Source organism: Protomyctophum bolini (assembly GCF_963924005.1).
Source record: "Protomyctophum bolini genome assembly, chromosome: 4".
NCBI lineage: Eukaryota > Metazoa > Chordata > Actinopteri > Myctophiformes > Myctophidae > Protomyctophum > Protomyctophum bolini.
Genome location: NC_137865.1, coordinates 1670283 through 1687558, shown reverse-complemented (window position 1 = coordinate 1687558; position 17276 = coordinate 1670283). Strand labels below are relative to the sequence as shown.

Below are 17276 nucleotides of genomic sequence, written 5' to 3'. Positions count from 1 at the left end.
TGACTTCCAACACCACCATGACGCCCCCAGCTGCTGCAGGATCCAGGGCTCTCCGCTGCCCAGCCTGCCCAGCCTGTGCAGCCTGCCACCTCTGCTGCCCAGCTCAGCTGCCCAACCTGCCCAGCTCGGGCAATATTTTCAAAATTATTCCAAAATTGTCATTATTTATTTTCAAACAGCAGATCTACAAGCTCTGCTATCACCTATTTCTGAACATCATTATTATTATAGGCTACTTTTGTACTTTAAGTATAGGCTACATTTGTACACCAATACTTTTGTACATGAAGTGAATTTAGAATTCTGGACTTGTACCTTTTAACAGACTCAGTATTTCTACATTGCAGTATCGATACTTTTACTTGAGTAAAACTGTATTTTTTTCCACCATTGGAGGTTTTTCAGACAGAGCATCCTTCATCATCCAATCCGGCTCCTCCCCGTCTGTGACGTCAGAAAATTCGCATCAGCTGGTGTTGTGAATCATCCTCATCAGCCTCCAGCAGGGTTGCCATGTCTGCTCTTTACAAGTGACTTCGGGCTTCTTTTTCGCTTTAAAGTAGCTTGTAAATATTTGGTAGGCCTATAGTTGCGCGTTGCGTTTTTTGTTGTTGTTTCTAAAGTGTATATTTAGTTGCTTTTATATAGGTGTGTTTGTCGTTTCCTAAATGTTGTTTAAACATGAGAGTGTCAGAGAGGCAGGGGCTGAAATCCCGGCACGACAAAAATAGTGAAAATAGCAGATCTACAAGTTCGAAAATGTTTCGCCATGAGACCCCCATACCGGACGTGTGTTATTTTATTACTTGTGCAAGCAGAGCGCGCACGTAGCCTATTACTGTGATCGGCTGCGTATGTCGGTGTTTTCTGTCAGCCAATAGGGGACCACCGTTCTTGACGACGTCACGTAAGTAATACAATCATACAATTTACAATTTAGTAGACGCTCTTAATCCAGAGCGACTTACATTATAAGCAAGAACAAAAACATGGCGATCATACATACATATGAAGACTATAGTTTTTCATGAAACATACATGGCCTACTTGTGTGCAAGTATAGGCCATGAGGTAGCCTACATGGCCTCAGCGCATGAGCTTTACAGACAGTGCTTGCGCAAGCAGAGTGCGCAAGGACTGTAATGTGTGTGTGTGTGTGTGTGTGTGTGTGTGCGCGCGCGCGTGTGTGTGTGTGTGTGTGTTTCTGGGTAAGAATGGTGGACCCTTATTGGCTGTTGATGGTGACGTAACTAAGTTTGTTATAAGGTCAATAACGGGTCTAAAGGATTTAGAACAGCAGTTGTAATAGTCAGATATTAGTTTATAGTAGCAGTACTTTTGCGCTCTGCAAGGCGCAAGTTGGCCCTTCTTGGCATTTCTAGTTATTATTATTAGCATGTTGCAATTAACATGTTGCAATGTTGTCGCATCATCAAATAGCTGAATATTAACATTTAAATTCCTCATGTGTGGAGTGGCTTCTTCTTTGAGGGCTTTAATTGTTTTCATAGAGTCTCAGACCATGGACGGTCGCTTATTTCTCTCACACAATCTGGCAACAACACAACACTGTCCTCCATCATCACATCATCATCCCCACCGCTCGCTCTCTCTCTCTCTCTGACACCAAAACGGACCGTATAAACACAACGAACGGGCTTTAAACGGGACGCTATTATCACATTAACATAATCATACATAATAATAGTAAATATATGAGAGTGTTAGTGCCTGGCATCGACAGCATGGCGACCCAGCTGCAGCAGCAGCCCCCCGTGGAGACCCTGGCCAGTCTGAAGACCGAGTCTGAGAGTCTGAAGACCAAGCTGGAAGATGAGAGAGCCAAGCTGCACGACGTGGAACGTAGGAGGATTATTATTATGCATTATTTACCATTTTACAATCTGTGCATTTTAACCCATATATATGGGCGACGTATAAGTGCTGTATAAGCATGAACAACACAAGGCAATACACATGCATGGGAATATAGTCATAGCATCAATATAGCCAAAGGATGTCCATAATCCTACATTGAAACTATGTGGATTGTACGATTATTATGATTTATTATTATTATTATTATGATTAGGCTATTATTATTATTGTTGTTGTTGTTAATATTATTATTATTATTATTACCATTATTATTACCAGGCTATTATTATTATTATTATTATGCTTTTTTGCACTTATAAATAAATCATGACACAGACAGAATTAATTAACATCAAGGACAATTGGCTAGCTGCATGTTTTATAAATCTATAGTTCGGATCATCACGTATTTCATACAGACTGTTGTACGAGTCTGACGTTATCCTTTTAATTGCTGTATCACCAACGGGCAGAAAACTTATTAAAAAAAACCTCCACTGTAATTCCACTGTGTTTTTTTATGATTTATTGATGCATGCATAATATAGGCTAAAGGCTATAGACAGTTAGTCAGTCAGACCCTCATAGAGACGGCCAATATCGTTCGGTTCCGTGGAACCGTTCCAATTTAAGGACTATATGGCCGTCTATATGCGGGTCTGAACGATGCACGTTTCGCAGTTTTACGAGGAGGAGGTGAGATGAGGGCATATCTTATACGTCACAGCATGTCTGTCTGTCTGTCTGTCTGTCTGTCTGTCTGTCTGTCTGTCTGTCTGTCTGTCTGTCTGTCTGTCTGTCTGTCTGTCTGTCTGTAACAGACCTTAGCCATATTATGCATGCGCATATTTATTTAAGAATCTAAAACTGTACGGATGGATGGATGGATGGGTGGGTGGGTGGGTGGATGGTTGGATGGATGGATGGGTGGAGTGACTGTCAGAATCCATTTAATTTCTATTCTGGTCACAATGAAATAAATTAATGGATTAATATGGGCTAAGTGCACTGACTGCACTGATGTGGTCTACCATTTCTGACCAATAGGCTGCTACCCCACTGGAATTAAAACCATTCAGTAGTATAGGATATAGGCCAAGATGTCTGTCTGTCTGTCGCCTATTTATCGATCTGACGTACCTATTTTGGACAAAAATGTGTCATTTACAGAAATCTAGAGATTGTAGCCTATGGGCTTGGTAAAGGGATATTCCACTTTCAATATTTGGTGGGGGGGGGGGGGGGGGATTTTATCATCTACTCAGGATCATAGGTGCCGGAGAGGGGGTCATTTGGGTCTGAATGCCCCCCCCCCCGCGCACTGGGGAATGACTGGTCTATGTATTTATTTATTTATTCCCGACCGATGCTGGTCATGGTCTCTCTATCACCGTCGACAAGCGCCCCGGAAGACAATTTCCAATTTTTTCATTTTTTCCCATAGACGTTTCATAAAAAGTATTTATTTAAAGACCTTACAAGCCAATTCGGATCGTGACAACTGATGACAATAATAAACACAATTTGTTGGGCCGAACAAATAATAATTAGATTAAAGAAAAACAACCAAAAAAATATTTATTTTTCATTAAATGTTTTTTTATGGAAACTTGTTCTTTTAGATTTACAAATAATATATTTAAAAATAAATGAAAAAAAAAAGTATGCACTTTGCTGAGTGCTAATGTACTGTATACTTTACACTACTGGTATATACAATGCACAAGGTGGTGTCTAACATAGGCATGGTCTCTCTCTCTCTCTCTCTCTCTCTCTCTCTCTCTCTCTCTCTCTCTCTCTCTCTCTCTCTCTCTCTCTCTCTCTCTCTCTCTCTCTCTCTCTCCCTCCAGTGCACCAGGTAGCAGAGAAGATGGAGGGTCTGGGTCAGTTTGTGATGAAGACCCGAAGGACCCTGAAGGGACATGGAAACAAGGTCCTGTGCATGGACTGGTGTCGAGACAAGCGACGCATCGTCAGCTCGTCTCAGGTATATATCGTTTAGATTTATTATAACACGTTCTGGGCGGGAACCTCCTTTTGGTGTTTTAAGGATTATGTTCTACTTTAGCTATTGGAAAATAGCAGATCTACAAGCTCATAGTGCGGCACCGAGTGCCGCGCTATGAGCTTGTAGATCTGCAAAATCGTGAAAATGTGGTCGCAAATCTTTGAATATATATTCTTTCAGAGTGAATATATTTAACTCAAATCTTTGCTTCGGGGAGGGTCATTATTATATTATTATTATTAATAATAATAATAATAATAATGTGCATCTATATATAAGTAACTTGTGCAACTTGTGTAAACGTTTACTGATAAAATGTCCCTCACTGTTTATTTCAGGATGGAAAAGTTATCGTGTGGGATGCTTTTACCACCAACAAGGTAAGATAAAATGCAATGTATACCTACTGTAATAGGCCTACTGTATTTTACATAGGCCTATACTGTACCATTACAGGGGTCTTCAACCAGCGCTCGACGCTTGGCACAAGTTGAAAAATATAGTAGCACACACATTTTAGGAGCAGGATGAAAAGTTATCAAATGTGGTTTTGAGGGGCTATATACAGCTTTAGGCCCCACACGTCTCAATATTTTCCATTGACGATGAACGGAGAAAATTCCGCTAAATATGACGTAAATTAAACATCAAAACATTGCACTTGCTGTAGAGCCTTGTCTTTATCACGATTGACTGGTCAAATCCTGTAGTCGCACCGGGGCTACAAATTGAATTTGACAACTCTCACGGTGCTATTTTTAGTAGCAAATGCGAGTACCTACGTAGTCACACTGTCGAGCCCTGTCTACAACAGGGGGTTTAAAATAATCCAAACAGCTATATTTGCAGCAGGCTTTTCTTTACTTTTGCACCAGCCTCGGCCAGAAGGTCAGACGACTGCAGGCCTGATTTAGATCAAGTCAGATCCAATTCAAATCCGACTTCTGGCCCCGTCATTCACACTACCGTATCCGATCTGTGCATGCAGACTGATTTTAACAACTCAACGCAAAGCCGCCCTGTGTCGACATATCTGCTTATGGTTACCGTGGTAACCAACAACAATCTAACAAAAAAGTTAGGAGCGCACGCACACTATAGGGAGGTGCTGCCCGCAGCCCACGGGAGACAGAAAATAGAAAGGAGAGGTCGCACAGCTTGTAGTCCCGATGCCAAAAATACTTTTTTATAATACAATACAATAACAAGCTCTCCTTTCTATTTTAACCAACAACAATCTGACATTGCAGATAGGATCAAATTCGAAACCACCTCTGGATGTGACTCAAGTCTTGAAAAAAATCGGATATCGCATATTATGTGACCTGTCTGCATTTAGACTTATTTCTATCTTGAATGACACAGATCTGATTCAGGCTATACATTCAGGCTAGATTTGGCTGCCAGTGTAAACCGATTCCGAGTCGAGTCTAGAGTCTTTGGGGGTCGATTCCGAGTCGAGTCTAGAGTCTTTGGGGGTCGATTCCGAGTCGAGTCTAGAGTCTTTGGGGGACGATTCCGAGTCGAGTCTAGAGTCTTTGGGGGTCGAGTCCGAGTCAAGTCTAGAGTCTTTAGCCACGAGTACGAGTCGAGTCTGGAATCTCTGTAAACAAAAAGGGGAAAAAAATCAGGTTTTAATTAATTTAATTGTTAATTTATATGACATAGCCTAAGGCTGAAATACAGTTGTGATGATCTACACACGCAACCCGAAATGAAAAAAAAAATGCACAGAATGAATGAGCTTGTTGATCTGCTATTAAATTTTTTGAAAAATCACGACAATGTGGCGCAAATCTTTGAATATATATTCTTTCAGAGCCAACGTTTTTAACTCAAATCTTTGCTTCTGGGGGGGGGGGGGGTCCAAGTCGAGTCTGGAGTCTTATTTGTGGCGACTCGAGTAGGAGTCTTTAACACCATGACGTAAATCACCGTCAAGTTCAAGTGCACGGTCATGTGCCCGAGACCAGAGGCGCAACACTGACCGAACGCTAGGGGGGGATATAGAGCGGCGCGGCTTTGCGGCGCCGCCGAAAAATCCGTCCCCCCCGTCCCCCCCACCACCCTAGGGGAGGGGGGGATGGGGGGGTCTAACCGTCCCCCCCGTCCCCCCCACCACCCTAGGGGAGGGGGGGATGGGGGGGTCTAACCACCAAAACGTGGGGTTATGGTTAGGGTCGGATTACAGAGAGGTTGTTCCAGTGACTCAATGCACATACAAAACTGCTGGCACAGTTATTATTATTATGAATTACCTGGCTGTGATTCCTCCTCCTCCCATGGCATGTGTCTCAAAACGTAAAAGTTTAACCACATTATCAGCAACGCCTAAAACAGGTCAAAACTCACTGACCTCATGTAAGTTAGCCTATTCTATATAAAATGTACAACACCTGGGCAGTTTTCAGGAGAGGAGAGGGTTCGCATGTTTTAAATATGTGACCAGTGCCAGTATTTTCAACCACAAGTCGGCACTAATCAAATCTCACAATAGACCAAAATAGAATTATTTTATTTTTTTGGTGGTTTTCGGTTTTAGCCACATTAACACAGTTGGAATGTTAAAGAATGTTTTTATTCCATCAGAAAGTCGTTTTAGTGTCATTAAGTCGTTGTATTTACATTGCAAAAATGTCTCTATAATTACAGATTATTTGCCGTATTTTGGGGGTGTGAACATTCCTGCACGTATTTACATAGAGTCGTTTCGATTGGCCGTAGCTATCTTTGTTCTCCAGTTACAGTAGCCGTGCAGTGTGTTTCTGTGACAATAGTAAATAGCCTACAACATCAGCATTATTGTTAACTTGATATGATGCTGTTGGATATTGTAATAAAAGTATAAATTAACTGATTTACCCGTCGTCCACTGAAGAAAAAAAAGTTGCTGCCAGTTTAATGTTTGTTTGAGGTCTCCACACCACACGCGTTCTGACGAGATTGTCTTAGTTGTAAATCCATTCTTCTGCCCTTTATTTCAGTGCACACATGTGCATGTTTATCACTGTGTTTTAATCTTTGTAACTTTATTACCATTGGATGCTGCTCCCTGATGATCAATACATGAATGAATAACATCGCGTGTGATCGCACGTCGCGGTGAAATCCGTCTTTTATATAATTTGATCAATCCATGACATCCATGCGTGATCACGCGTCGCGGTGAAATCCGTCGTTTATATAATTTGATCAATCCATGACATTGTTGTTAGAAGAACAGCTCAAATATTGAATGTGAAGACATAGTGTAGTACAAATCCTGGTGTGATCTTCTTAAAAGTGGAAGGATCATAACACACGTCTAAGGTATTTTTTCCCCTGACTTTCTGTTGGTAAGGTTTTGACTCTTTCACATCAGTGCATGGCTGATTCAAGCCATGCATTTTGGGGTAAACAGGTACCTTTGTACATATTAATAATGTAATGTAAACATACAGCATTTTTTTATTTAGCAATTAAAAGCATGGGTCTAAAACTACAAGTAACTTCATGGAATAAATTATAGCCTACTTGCTGCAAGTAGTTTTACTCCAGCATACTAGTTACTTTTTAGATTGTATCATTACCAAAACATACACTAAACAACGTCCGTCCTATATTTCTATATTGCAATATTGATACTTTCTCATCTCTATTTATTTTTATTCTAAGAGTTCTAGATGTCCTTATTCCTCTTTTACTAAGTGTCAACTCAAGTCATTCTGTGCAGTTGACAGTGTGGAGTGGTTAGAGGATGGGGGGAGTGTTTATGCAAGTATCTAGGGGTGGAGACAAGTATCTATTGTCACACCCCATTCCTGGGCTCAGAGATGCTAAATACTATGAAATCTTAAAACGGCAAATTCTGTACTTTGGTGTTTCCAGTTAAACAAGTTTCAAATGGTCATATCTTCTTCATTTTTCCCCCAATTTCAATGAGCAATAGATCATATGAAAGGTTAAAGTGTGCAGTTTCATAATATGTAAAGAACTGAAAAATGACCATGTCCCCCTTGTATATCAAACCACTGTCCCTGGTCACATATGTAGTTGCACCTTACCTGGTGTTGACAGTTGTGCTTTCATTAGTGGCTAATATAATAATATAAATCCCAAAGTGGGGTCCGGCCGTCCGGGGACCCCCAGAGGTCCTTGAGCCGTGAGTTCCAGGGGGTACAGCTACATGATAGTTTGGAACCAAATGGACCCTTGTCGCCTTAATTGTGGCATATGTCATGTGGACGCAGCGGGGTCCTTGAAATTAAACGGGTTGAGAATCACTGCTACTGAGCTGTATAAATCTTCTCCTTCTCTTCTCTTCAAATGGGGGGAGGGGGGTCCGCGGGCTAATACGTGTCCATTTGGGGACCTTGACACGAAAAGGTTTGGGAACCACTGTACTAGAGTAGAGGATAAAGTATATTCATTCATCTCCTATCGATCTAGTCAATACACGTTACCAAAAGTTGTGCGTGACACCAAAAGTGCTGACCTATTGAATACTGTTCCTGTATTATTAGAATCATTACGCAATCACCACATTGGGTCACTGATGGCGGTGTAACAACTTCCCGAAGGTAGATGGGCCAAACCATTTTGGGATTTAGACAGGGGTGGATCAAATATACCCTTCAAAATATATCGCGTTTATGAACGCAGGATTTCACAAGTATTACTCCTAATATAACTTTGGAGCCAGGGGGGATAAAGGGGGGGACCCCCAAGCCAGAGGGGGGCCCCCAAACTCATTTGGGGGGGACCAATGTGACGCTGGCAGGGGATTCGTCCCCTCCGTCCCCTAGCTTATTGCGCCCCTGCCCGAGACGTAGATTATCAAATCTCCGTCTCTAGGAACATGCGGTGACCATGTTTTCTTGTGCCCCTGGTTCTAGGAACATGCGGTGACCATGTTCTCTTGTGCCCCTGGTTCTAGGAACATGCGGTGACCATGTTTTCTTGTGCCCCTGGTTCTAGGAACATGCGGTGACCATGTTTACTTGTGCCCCTGGTTCTAGGAACATGCGGTGACCATGTTCTCTTGTGCCCCTGGTTCTAGGAACATGCGGTGACCATGTTTTCTTGTGCCCCTGGTTCTAGGAACATGCGGTGACCATGTTTACTTGTGTTCATGTTTCTAGGAGCATGCGGTGACCATGTTCTCTTGTGCCCCTGGTTCTAGGAACATGCGGTGACCATGTTCTCTTGTGCCCCTGGTTCTAGGAACATGCGGTGACCATGTTTACTTGTGTTCATGTTTCTAGGAGCATGCGGTGACCATGCCGTGCACATGGGTGATGGCCTGTGCCTACGCTCCCTCTGGCTGTGCTGTAGCGTGTGGGTGAGTGACTCTATCCCTTTCACATTTCAACTCCATGTACTGTGTGTAAACTTTAAAGATGGAGTGCCACCAATTTTTTCCCACCCTAAAACATGATCATCAGGTATTATTACAATATAAGGGGGAAGAACCTTTTTCCAAAAAGTGTACAGTATTTGTTAAAATCATGCTTTTATGTGGACACGCCCACCAGTTCATTAAGTATGCTAGGGGAGGGGCTGATAGTGTGGTGTCACTATATTACTGTTTACTTTATTGGCCCGTTTGACTGTCAAGGGTTCAGCCTCCAGGAAGAAACCCTAAATACAAAGTTAATAGAGCGTCGCAGTCCCTCCCCCTTTCAGAACAACGAGTGGCCCAGGAAATGAATCGCAATAATTTGTCCCATAGGCATTTCGTGCTTTATTTATTTAAAGACCTTTTAAGCGTCGTACGAAGCCAACTCTTGTCGTGACAAATCATGACAACACACACAATATTTCGGGCCAAACAAAGAATTCGAAAGTAGAAAGAAACGGCAGGTTACAACCCTTTTTTTGTTGTTTTTCTTTTTTGTAATTATTTGTTTGGTCCAAAATATTGTGTGTGTTGTCATGATAAAGCATGAAATGCCTATGGGACAAATGCATTGGGATTAATTTCCTGGGCCACTCGTTGTTCTGAAAGGGGGAGGGACTGCGACGCTCTATACACCATTGCACATAAAAACAACTCCAGGGTGTCTAATGAAGTACTGTCACCTCATAGACACATGAAAAACTGGAAAAATTAATTGTGCCACTCCATCTTTAACACGTCTTATCCAGAGCGACGTAAACCAGTGTCTTATCCAGAGCGACGTACACCAGCGTAAGATCAGCGTAAACCACTGGCTCCCAAACGTTTTAGCTCGAGACCCAGAAGAGAGATTGGATTTGCTCGGGGACCCAAATGAGTGCAACTAATAAGGGAAAATTTGCTAAATATGTGGCAAACTACAAAAAAAAATGCTTACCACTAGCTTTTCTTTACAAATGTGTTCATAACTATCACCTATCAATTTGTTCCAATTTGTTTCCCTGGGGAAACTTTGTGACAGCTCCTGAAAGTTGGGGTACCATTAAAACTCATTGACCGCCATCTAGTGGTGGCTCAGAGCGGCGCACCCGAGACATGGCCAAAGCTTTTCTGGGGGTCCCCAGAGGGGGTCCCCAGAGACATGGCCAAAGATTTTCTGGGGGTCCCCAGAGGGGGTCCCCAGAGACATGGCCAAAGAATTTCCGGGGGTCCCCAGCTAAAAAATGTACATGCCATAGGCAGCATAAGACCAGCAGATTTTACATTTCTGTTTTTTTCCTGTTTATTTTTCACCGCACCGGATGTTATGAGCGCATATACAGGACGCTAAAATCAACCAGGACGCTGATATCAACCGTAATCAATTGATATTAAAATGAAGACGGCTATGGACGTTTTAGTAAAGTTTTTGTGCAAAACTAATGCTTTTCTGTCTTTCTGTCTGTCTGTCTGTCTGTCTGTCTGTCTGTCTGTCTGTCTGTCTGTCTGCCTGCCTGCCTGCCTGCCTGCCTGCCTGCCTGCCTGCCTGCCTGCCTGCCTGCCTGCCGGCCTGCCTGCCTGCCTGCCTGCCGGCCTGCCTGCCTGCCTGCCTGCCTGCCTGCATGCCTGCATGCCTGCATGCCTGCCTGCCTGCAGTGGTCTGGACAACAAGTGCTCGGTGTATCCTCTCTCTCTGGACAAGAACGAGAATCTGGCGGCCAAGAAAAAGTCTGTGGCCATGCACACGAACTACCTGTCTGCCTGCTCCTTCACCAACTCTGACATGCAGGTACCTGTCTGTCTGTCTGTCTTGTCAGTCTGTCTTTCATCATGGCCCGCCAAAAAAAAGAAAATTGTCGCCAAAATGCCAAAATTGTCGTTAAAATCGTATGATATTCAGTCGACTAAAGCTATACTGAAACTAAACACTTTTCAGATGACTATATAAATGCCTGTGATCATATTATAAAGCCTGTGGGCATGCCTCACGCAAAAGGCGGACATCTGGTCACCCTACTGTGCACCGCTTTTGTAACAATCCCGGACGAGCTCCCATTAGTGACGGCTCAGGGCTCACTGAGCCCAGGGGTGGTTATGTTGGAATAAGGCAAGGTGGGTGAAAGCCAAAAGTTATTTATTTGTTACTCTTTTGTGGATTGTTTTGGGACAGATCTTGACGTCCAGTGGAGACGGGGCCTTGTGCGCTGTTTATATTGTAATCGCATGTCCCCGGCTCTTGGGACCTTTGGTGTGTGGGAAAAAAGCGTGCGCACCCCGTTTATATTGAAATGTTTTGGGACGGATCCTGACGTCCAGTGGATATGGGACCTGTGTTTATATTGTAATGTTTTGGGGACAGATCCTGACGTCCAGTGGATATGGGACCTGTGTTTATATTGTAATGTTTTGGGACAGATCCTGACGTCCAGTGGAGATGGGACCTGTGTTTATATTGTAATGTTTTGGGACATATCCTGACGTCCAGTGGAGATGGGACCTGTGTTTATATTGTAATGTTTGGGGACAGATCTTGACGTCCAGTGAAGGCGGGTCCTGTGTTTATATTGTAATGTTTTGGGGACAGATCTTGACGTCCAGTGAAGACGGGACCTGTGTTTATATTGTAATGTTTTGGGGACAGATCCTGACGTCCAGTGAAGACGGGACCTGTGTTTATATTGTAATGTTTTGGGGACAGATCTTGACGTCCAGTGGAGATGGGACCTGTGCGCTGTGTTTATATTGTAATGTTTTGGGGACAGATCCTGACGTCCAGTGGAGACGGGACCTGTGTTTATAATATTGTAATGTTTTGGCGACAGATCCTGACGTCCAGTGGAGACGGGACCTGTGTTCATATTGTAATGTTTTGGGGACAGATCTTGACGTCCAGTGGAGACGAGACCTGTGCGCTGTGTTTATATTGTAATGTTTTGGGGACAGATCCTGACGTCCAGTGGAGACGGGACCTGTGTTTATATTGTAATGTTTTAGGGACAGATCTTGACGTCCAGTGGAGACGGGACCGGTGTTTATATTGTAATGTTTTGGGGACAGATCCTGACGGCCAGTGGAGACGGGACCTGTGCGCTGTGGGACGTAGAGAGCGGTCAGCTCCTCCAGAGTTTCCACGGCCACGCGGCAGACGTGCTGTGTCTGGACCTCGCTCCGTCCGAGACGGGGAACACCTTCGTGTCCGGGGTGAGAAGAACCACACGTTCACACACGTTCACATGTTCACACACACACACACACACACACACACACACACACACACACACACACACACACACACACACAGGTGGGTTCATTTAGGAATATTTCATGAAACACCTTCGCATAGGCAATTTGACTTAATGCACTTCGACCTGATTCTACAAATGGCTTCTAAATCATGACAGTTTTCTGAAAACCCCTCATGTTTCTATGTCAGTGGTTCTCAAACATTTTCATGTCAAGGACCCCCAAGATTATATGTAATTGGCCGCCGACCACCATCTGAAAATATGTTGTTCCAGGGACCCTAGCTCCCCCCCCCCCCCCCCCAGAAGCAAAGACTTGAGTTAAAAACATTTGCTCGGAAAGAATATATATTCAAAGATTTGTGCCACATTTTCACGAAAAATAAATTAATAGCAGAACTACAAGCTCGTAGCATGGCACTCGATGCCGTGCTATGCGCTTGTAGATCTGCTATTTTTCAATAGCTAAAGCGTAACATAACGCTCAAGTACAAAATGTTTTCCACCAGTGCTTTATTTTCTTCCCGCGGTGGCAGGGCTGTGACAAGAAGGCCAACGTGTGGGACATGCGTTCAGGACAGTGCATCCAGTCCTTTGAAACCCACGAGTCAGACATCAACAGTGTCAAGTAACACATGCACACACACGCACACACACATACATACACAAACACACACAGACACACACACACACACACACACACACACACACACACATTTTGACGACAAGTCGTTAACATGGTTTATTGATCACTGTAGTTTCTGATCTGCATTATATGCGCGCGTGTGTGTGTGTGTGTGTGTGTGTGTGTGTGTGTGTGTGTGCGCGCGTGCGTGTGCGTGTTTCTTGGTCAATAGATACTATCCTAGTGGAGATGCCTTTGCCTCTGGCTCTGATGACGCTACAGTGAGTTGTCTGTCTGTCTGTCTGTCTGTCTGTCTGTCTGTCTGTCTGTCTGTCTGTCTGTCTGTCTGTCTGTCTGTCTGTCTGTCTGTCTGTCTGTCTGTCTGTCTGTCTGTCTGTCTGTCTGTCTGTCTGTCTGTCTGTCTGTCTGTCTGTCTGTCTGTCTGTCACAGTGTTTCCTGTCATGTTCACTGACAGTGTGTATCAAATTACACATCTTTGTTAAACTGTAATCTTTGTTTACAGTGTATGAAATGAAACATGAATGTGTGTTCCAGTGTCGTCTGTATGACCTGAGGGCGGACAGAGAAGTGGCCATTTACTCCAAAGAAAGCATCATCTTTGGCGTCTCCAGCGTTGACTTCTCTCTCAGTGGTAGGATCATTATTGTTTACTTGATTATACTGTCACAATATAGAGCTATTTAACACTGTTACTGAACACACACTCTATAGCAATGAATACTGTCACAATATAGAGCTATTTAACACTGTTACTGAACACACACTCTATATAGCAATGATTACTGTCACAATATAGAGCTATTTAACACTGTTACTGAACACACACTCTATAGCAATGATTACTGTCACACTATAGAACTGTTTAACACTTATTTTAATTAAGAAATATGACTTAAGATTCAGTCTATATTGTTAACGCACAGTTTACGTTTTAACCCTTTCAAGGGCGGCTACTTTTCGGCGGCTACAACGACTACACCCTGAACGTGTGGGACGTCCTGAAGGGCACCAGGGTGTCCATCCTGTTTGGACACGAGAACCGCGTCAGCACCCTGAGGGTGTCCCCGGACGGAACCTCCTTCTGCTCGGGGTCCTGGGACCACACTCTGAGAGTGAGACAGGCTTCATTCATTCATTCATTCATTCATTCATTCACACTCTGAGAGTGAGACAGGCCTCATTCATTCATTTACAGAGTAAAAGCGGCCATGTCTTCCCGGCACCCCAGAGCTTCTATTCTGAAGGAATCCCGGCGCTGATTGTGTTTTAACGGTCAGTCGAGTTCTGTGAAAGTCCCTTTCTAACGAGCGTCTACCTCCGTCCGCATTTCAGATCTGGGCTTAACGACTGACGGTGAGGTCGGAGGAAGAAGATGATGAAGACGATGGCAGACATAGTCTTTTAACGACGATGAAGATGACGAAGAGGATGGTGGTGGTGAGGTGGACATAGTCTTAACGATGATGAAGATGACGAAGAGGATGGTGGTGGTGGTGCGGTGGACGGAGTCAAAAAAGTGGTTCCAAAGCTTTTTTTAATCCCGTTTTATACCCAAAAGAGAAATGTGATCTCTCCCCCACAACCCGGCCTTCACGCAAATACACTACTAGAAAAAAATCCCCCAAAATCCGTACATTTTACACTGAAATCCTCCCCATTTACCGTGACCCGGCGTCTCCGAGCGAACTTGAAGCCCGAAGCGAGCCAGTTGCCGCCTTGAACGTTGCGAGGTTCGGTACAGCTGACTCGGGGTACTTAGAGTTGTAAGCCAATTCTCCATATGCAGACCACGGCCATCTTATACCATATAAGTTAATGGCAAGGTGCTAGGTGCAACTCCCATTGGCAGCCCATTCATCCAAACAGAAAAGTCCTATCTGATTGTATTACACAACGTCAAACTCACCAACGTTGCAGCTTTACGGAAAGCTTGAATTATTCTCTTTCCATCCTCAAATGTGTTTGTTTCATAAAAATCCACTGTATACATGTTATGAGCTACTTTGTGTGCTGGAGTTTGGAAGTGCTCGTTAGATATCAACTCAACTGCCCTGCGTACCAGCTGTTTTGAATTAGCACATAATGCAGGAGGCAGCAGGACGTTGCTTCACGGAAAACGAGTGCTTCCAAACTCTGATGGAAACATGGCCGGGGTCTGCAAATGGGCAATAGGCCCAGTATCGTAAGTAATGTCAAACACGGTGAAAAATAGCAATACTAGTGAAAGCCACGCCTCCGTCGTCGCCGTGGAAACAGTAGTAGAGTATAGTATGTATGGATTTCGGGGTTTGCTAGTAGTGTGTGTCCCCAGGACGCAAACTAGTGAAAATAGCCGATCTACAAGATCACAACGCGTCGCACCGACGCCACGTTGTGAGCTTGTAGATCGGCACTACGACTTAAACATCTTGGTTTCTAATTCATGGAAACTAAATGAAAACTAAGCTATGATGACTAAAACTAAAGATACTGACACTTTTGTCAACAAATAAAAACTAGACTACAATTTTAGGAAGGACAAGAGTGGACAAGATATCCAGTATAAGTCATTTTACACTTGGTTGCATGCAGCAAATATCTACAAGCTCACAATGCATCGCAGCACAGCGCGTTGTGAGCTTGTAGATTGGCTATTTTCAGCAAGTATAAAATCAGTCATTATGACGGCATCAAGGCCCGCCAAAACACATTTTAGTCGACTAAATCAACTGACTAAAATCTTATTACTTACTTAACACAATTCCAGGTGACTAAAATGTGACTGAAACTAAATGGAAACTATTGAAGAGGTCTATGACTAAAACTAAAATCAAAATTTGCTGCCAAAAACAACACTGCAACGATGATTATGTGAGTTTCTACACTGACGTTATGCCAACTATAGACCTATATGGGCGATACTACCAATGTCTTCTAAAATCGGACATGCAGTCTGACAATAGTTTTAAGAAAATAACTTAAGGAATTATGCATTCAGGCACAGGGAAGTATACAGTACAACTAATTCAAGGTCTGCTAAAATAATTTACCCAAGAAAGCCTATTGGCTGGTTTCCATTTGGGTCCTTTATTAAATTGTACTCAATTCATCGACAACATTAACGATAATATCTCCATGAATCGAAGGTTCATTGACAGAAAATAGTATACAGAACAAAGAAAAACAAGGTCGTGGGGACTTGTTTCCAAGTCAACAAATATAAAGCCATATGGGCTATATCTTGCGCCACCACTTACACTCTAAAACCTTTAAAAAAATATCACAACGTGTTCATGTAGATTGGCTAGTTGAACTATTTTTTTTATGTTTTTCAAAATAGTAAAACAAATAATAATGGCAAGTACGTCTGGGGGTAAGGGGTGGCGTAAGACAGGGGTTCTCAACCCGTGGGTCGCCAAATTATTTTGGGGAAAAAGATGGAAAATGGAAAAATGGAAATGAAGAGTTTACAAAGTACTATCCTTAACGATCTGGTTTCAGTATTTATTCATGATATATTTTTGCAGTTAGTTTGTAATGGTGGTGGGGAGGGGGGGGGGGGGGGGGGGGGGGTCCCGAGACATAGCCAAAGCATTTCTGGGGGTCCCCAGCCAAAAACGCTGAGAACCCCTGGCGTAAGATATGGCCCTTAATGTATACCAAAGAGAAAAATAGGGGGAAAAAAGCAGCAGCAGTGAATGAGACCTCCTTTACATTAACTCCCTCTTGTGGTGTCTCCTTTGAGAACCACTAGTACTAGTTGGTCCCCTAATACAGTACATAGTGTCGTAGTGAAGAAAACCTTGGAGACTTATTGGCATTCAGTATTTGGGTCTTATATGATCAAAATAAGAACATTATAATGGCGTGTAAAAACAAGATCAAATCAAACAAGGCCAAGTCTTTGTCACGGACATGATTGATGCCCCTCCCGCCCCCCTGTACACGGACACATTGATGACGCCTGTTCTGGAACTTATATAAACTATTTCATCTATTGTTGTGGCGTGTGGATCGACTCCACTACAATTCAGGTGGATTTTCAAAGGACACACTTTATAGCTGCAGGTTGACTGGTTGTCGTCATCATGCTCTGGTGTGATGGGAGAAGATGAGGTTAGATAGATCGTCGTCACTTTGCTTGAGTACAATCGTATAGCTAGGGG

At 43.3% G+C, this 17276-nt stretch overlaps 1 protein-coding gene across 1 annotated transcript; it reads left to right on the top strand.

The window, feature by feature from the left end:
• The first annotated feature begins 1738 nt into the window (after positions 1-1738).
• Positions 1739-14594, top strand: gnb5a (guanine nucleotide binding protein (G protein), beta 5a). The gene is made up of 11 exons (XM_080761633.1): positions 1739-1863; positions 3729-3865; positions 4225-4266; positions 9130-9206; positions 10899-11031; positions 12300-12443; positions 13021-13112; positions 13342-13390; positions 13666-13762; positions 14077-14243; positions 14464-14594. The coding sequence occupies exons 1-11, from the start codon at positions 1746-1748 to the stop codon at positions 14473-14475; spliced, it is 1068 nt and encodes a 355-aa protein (XP_080617759.1). The 5' UTR covers positions 1739-1745; the 3' UTR covers positions 14476-14594.
• Positions 14595-17276: the final 2682 nt, after the last annotated feature.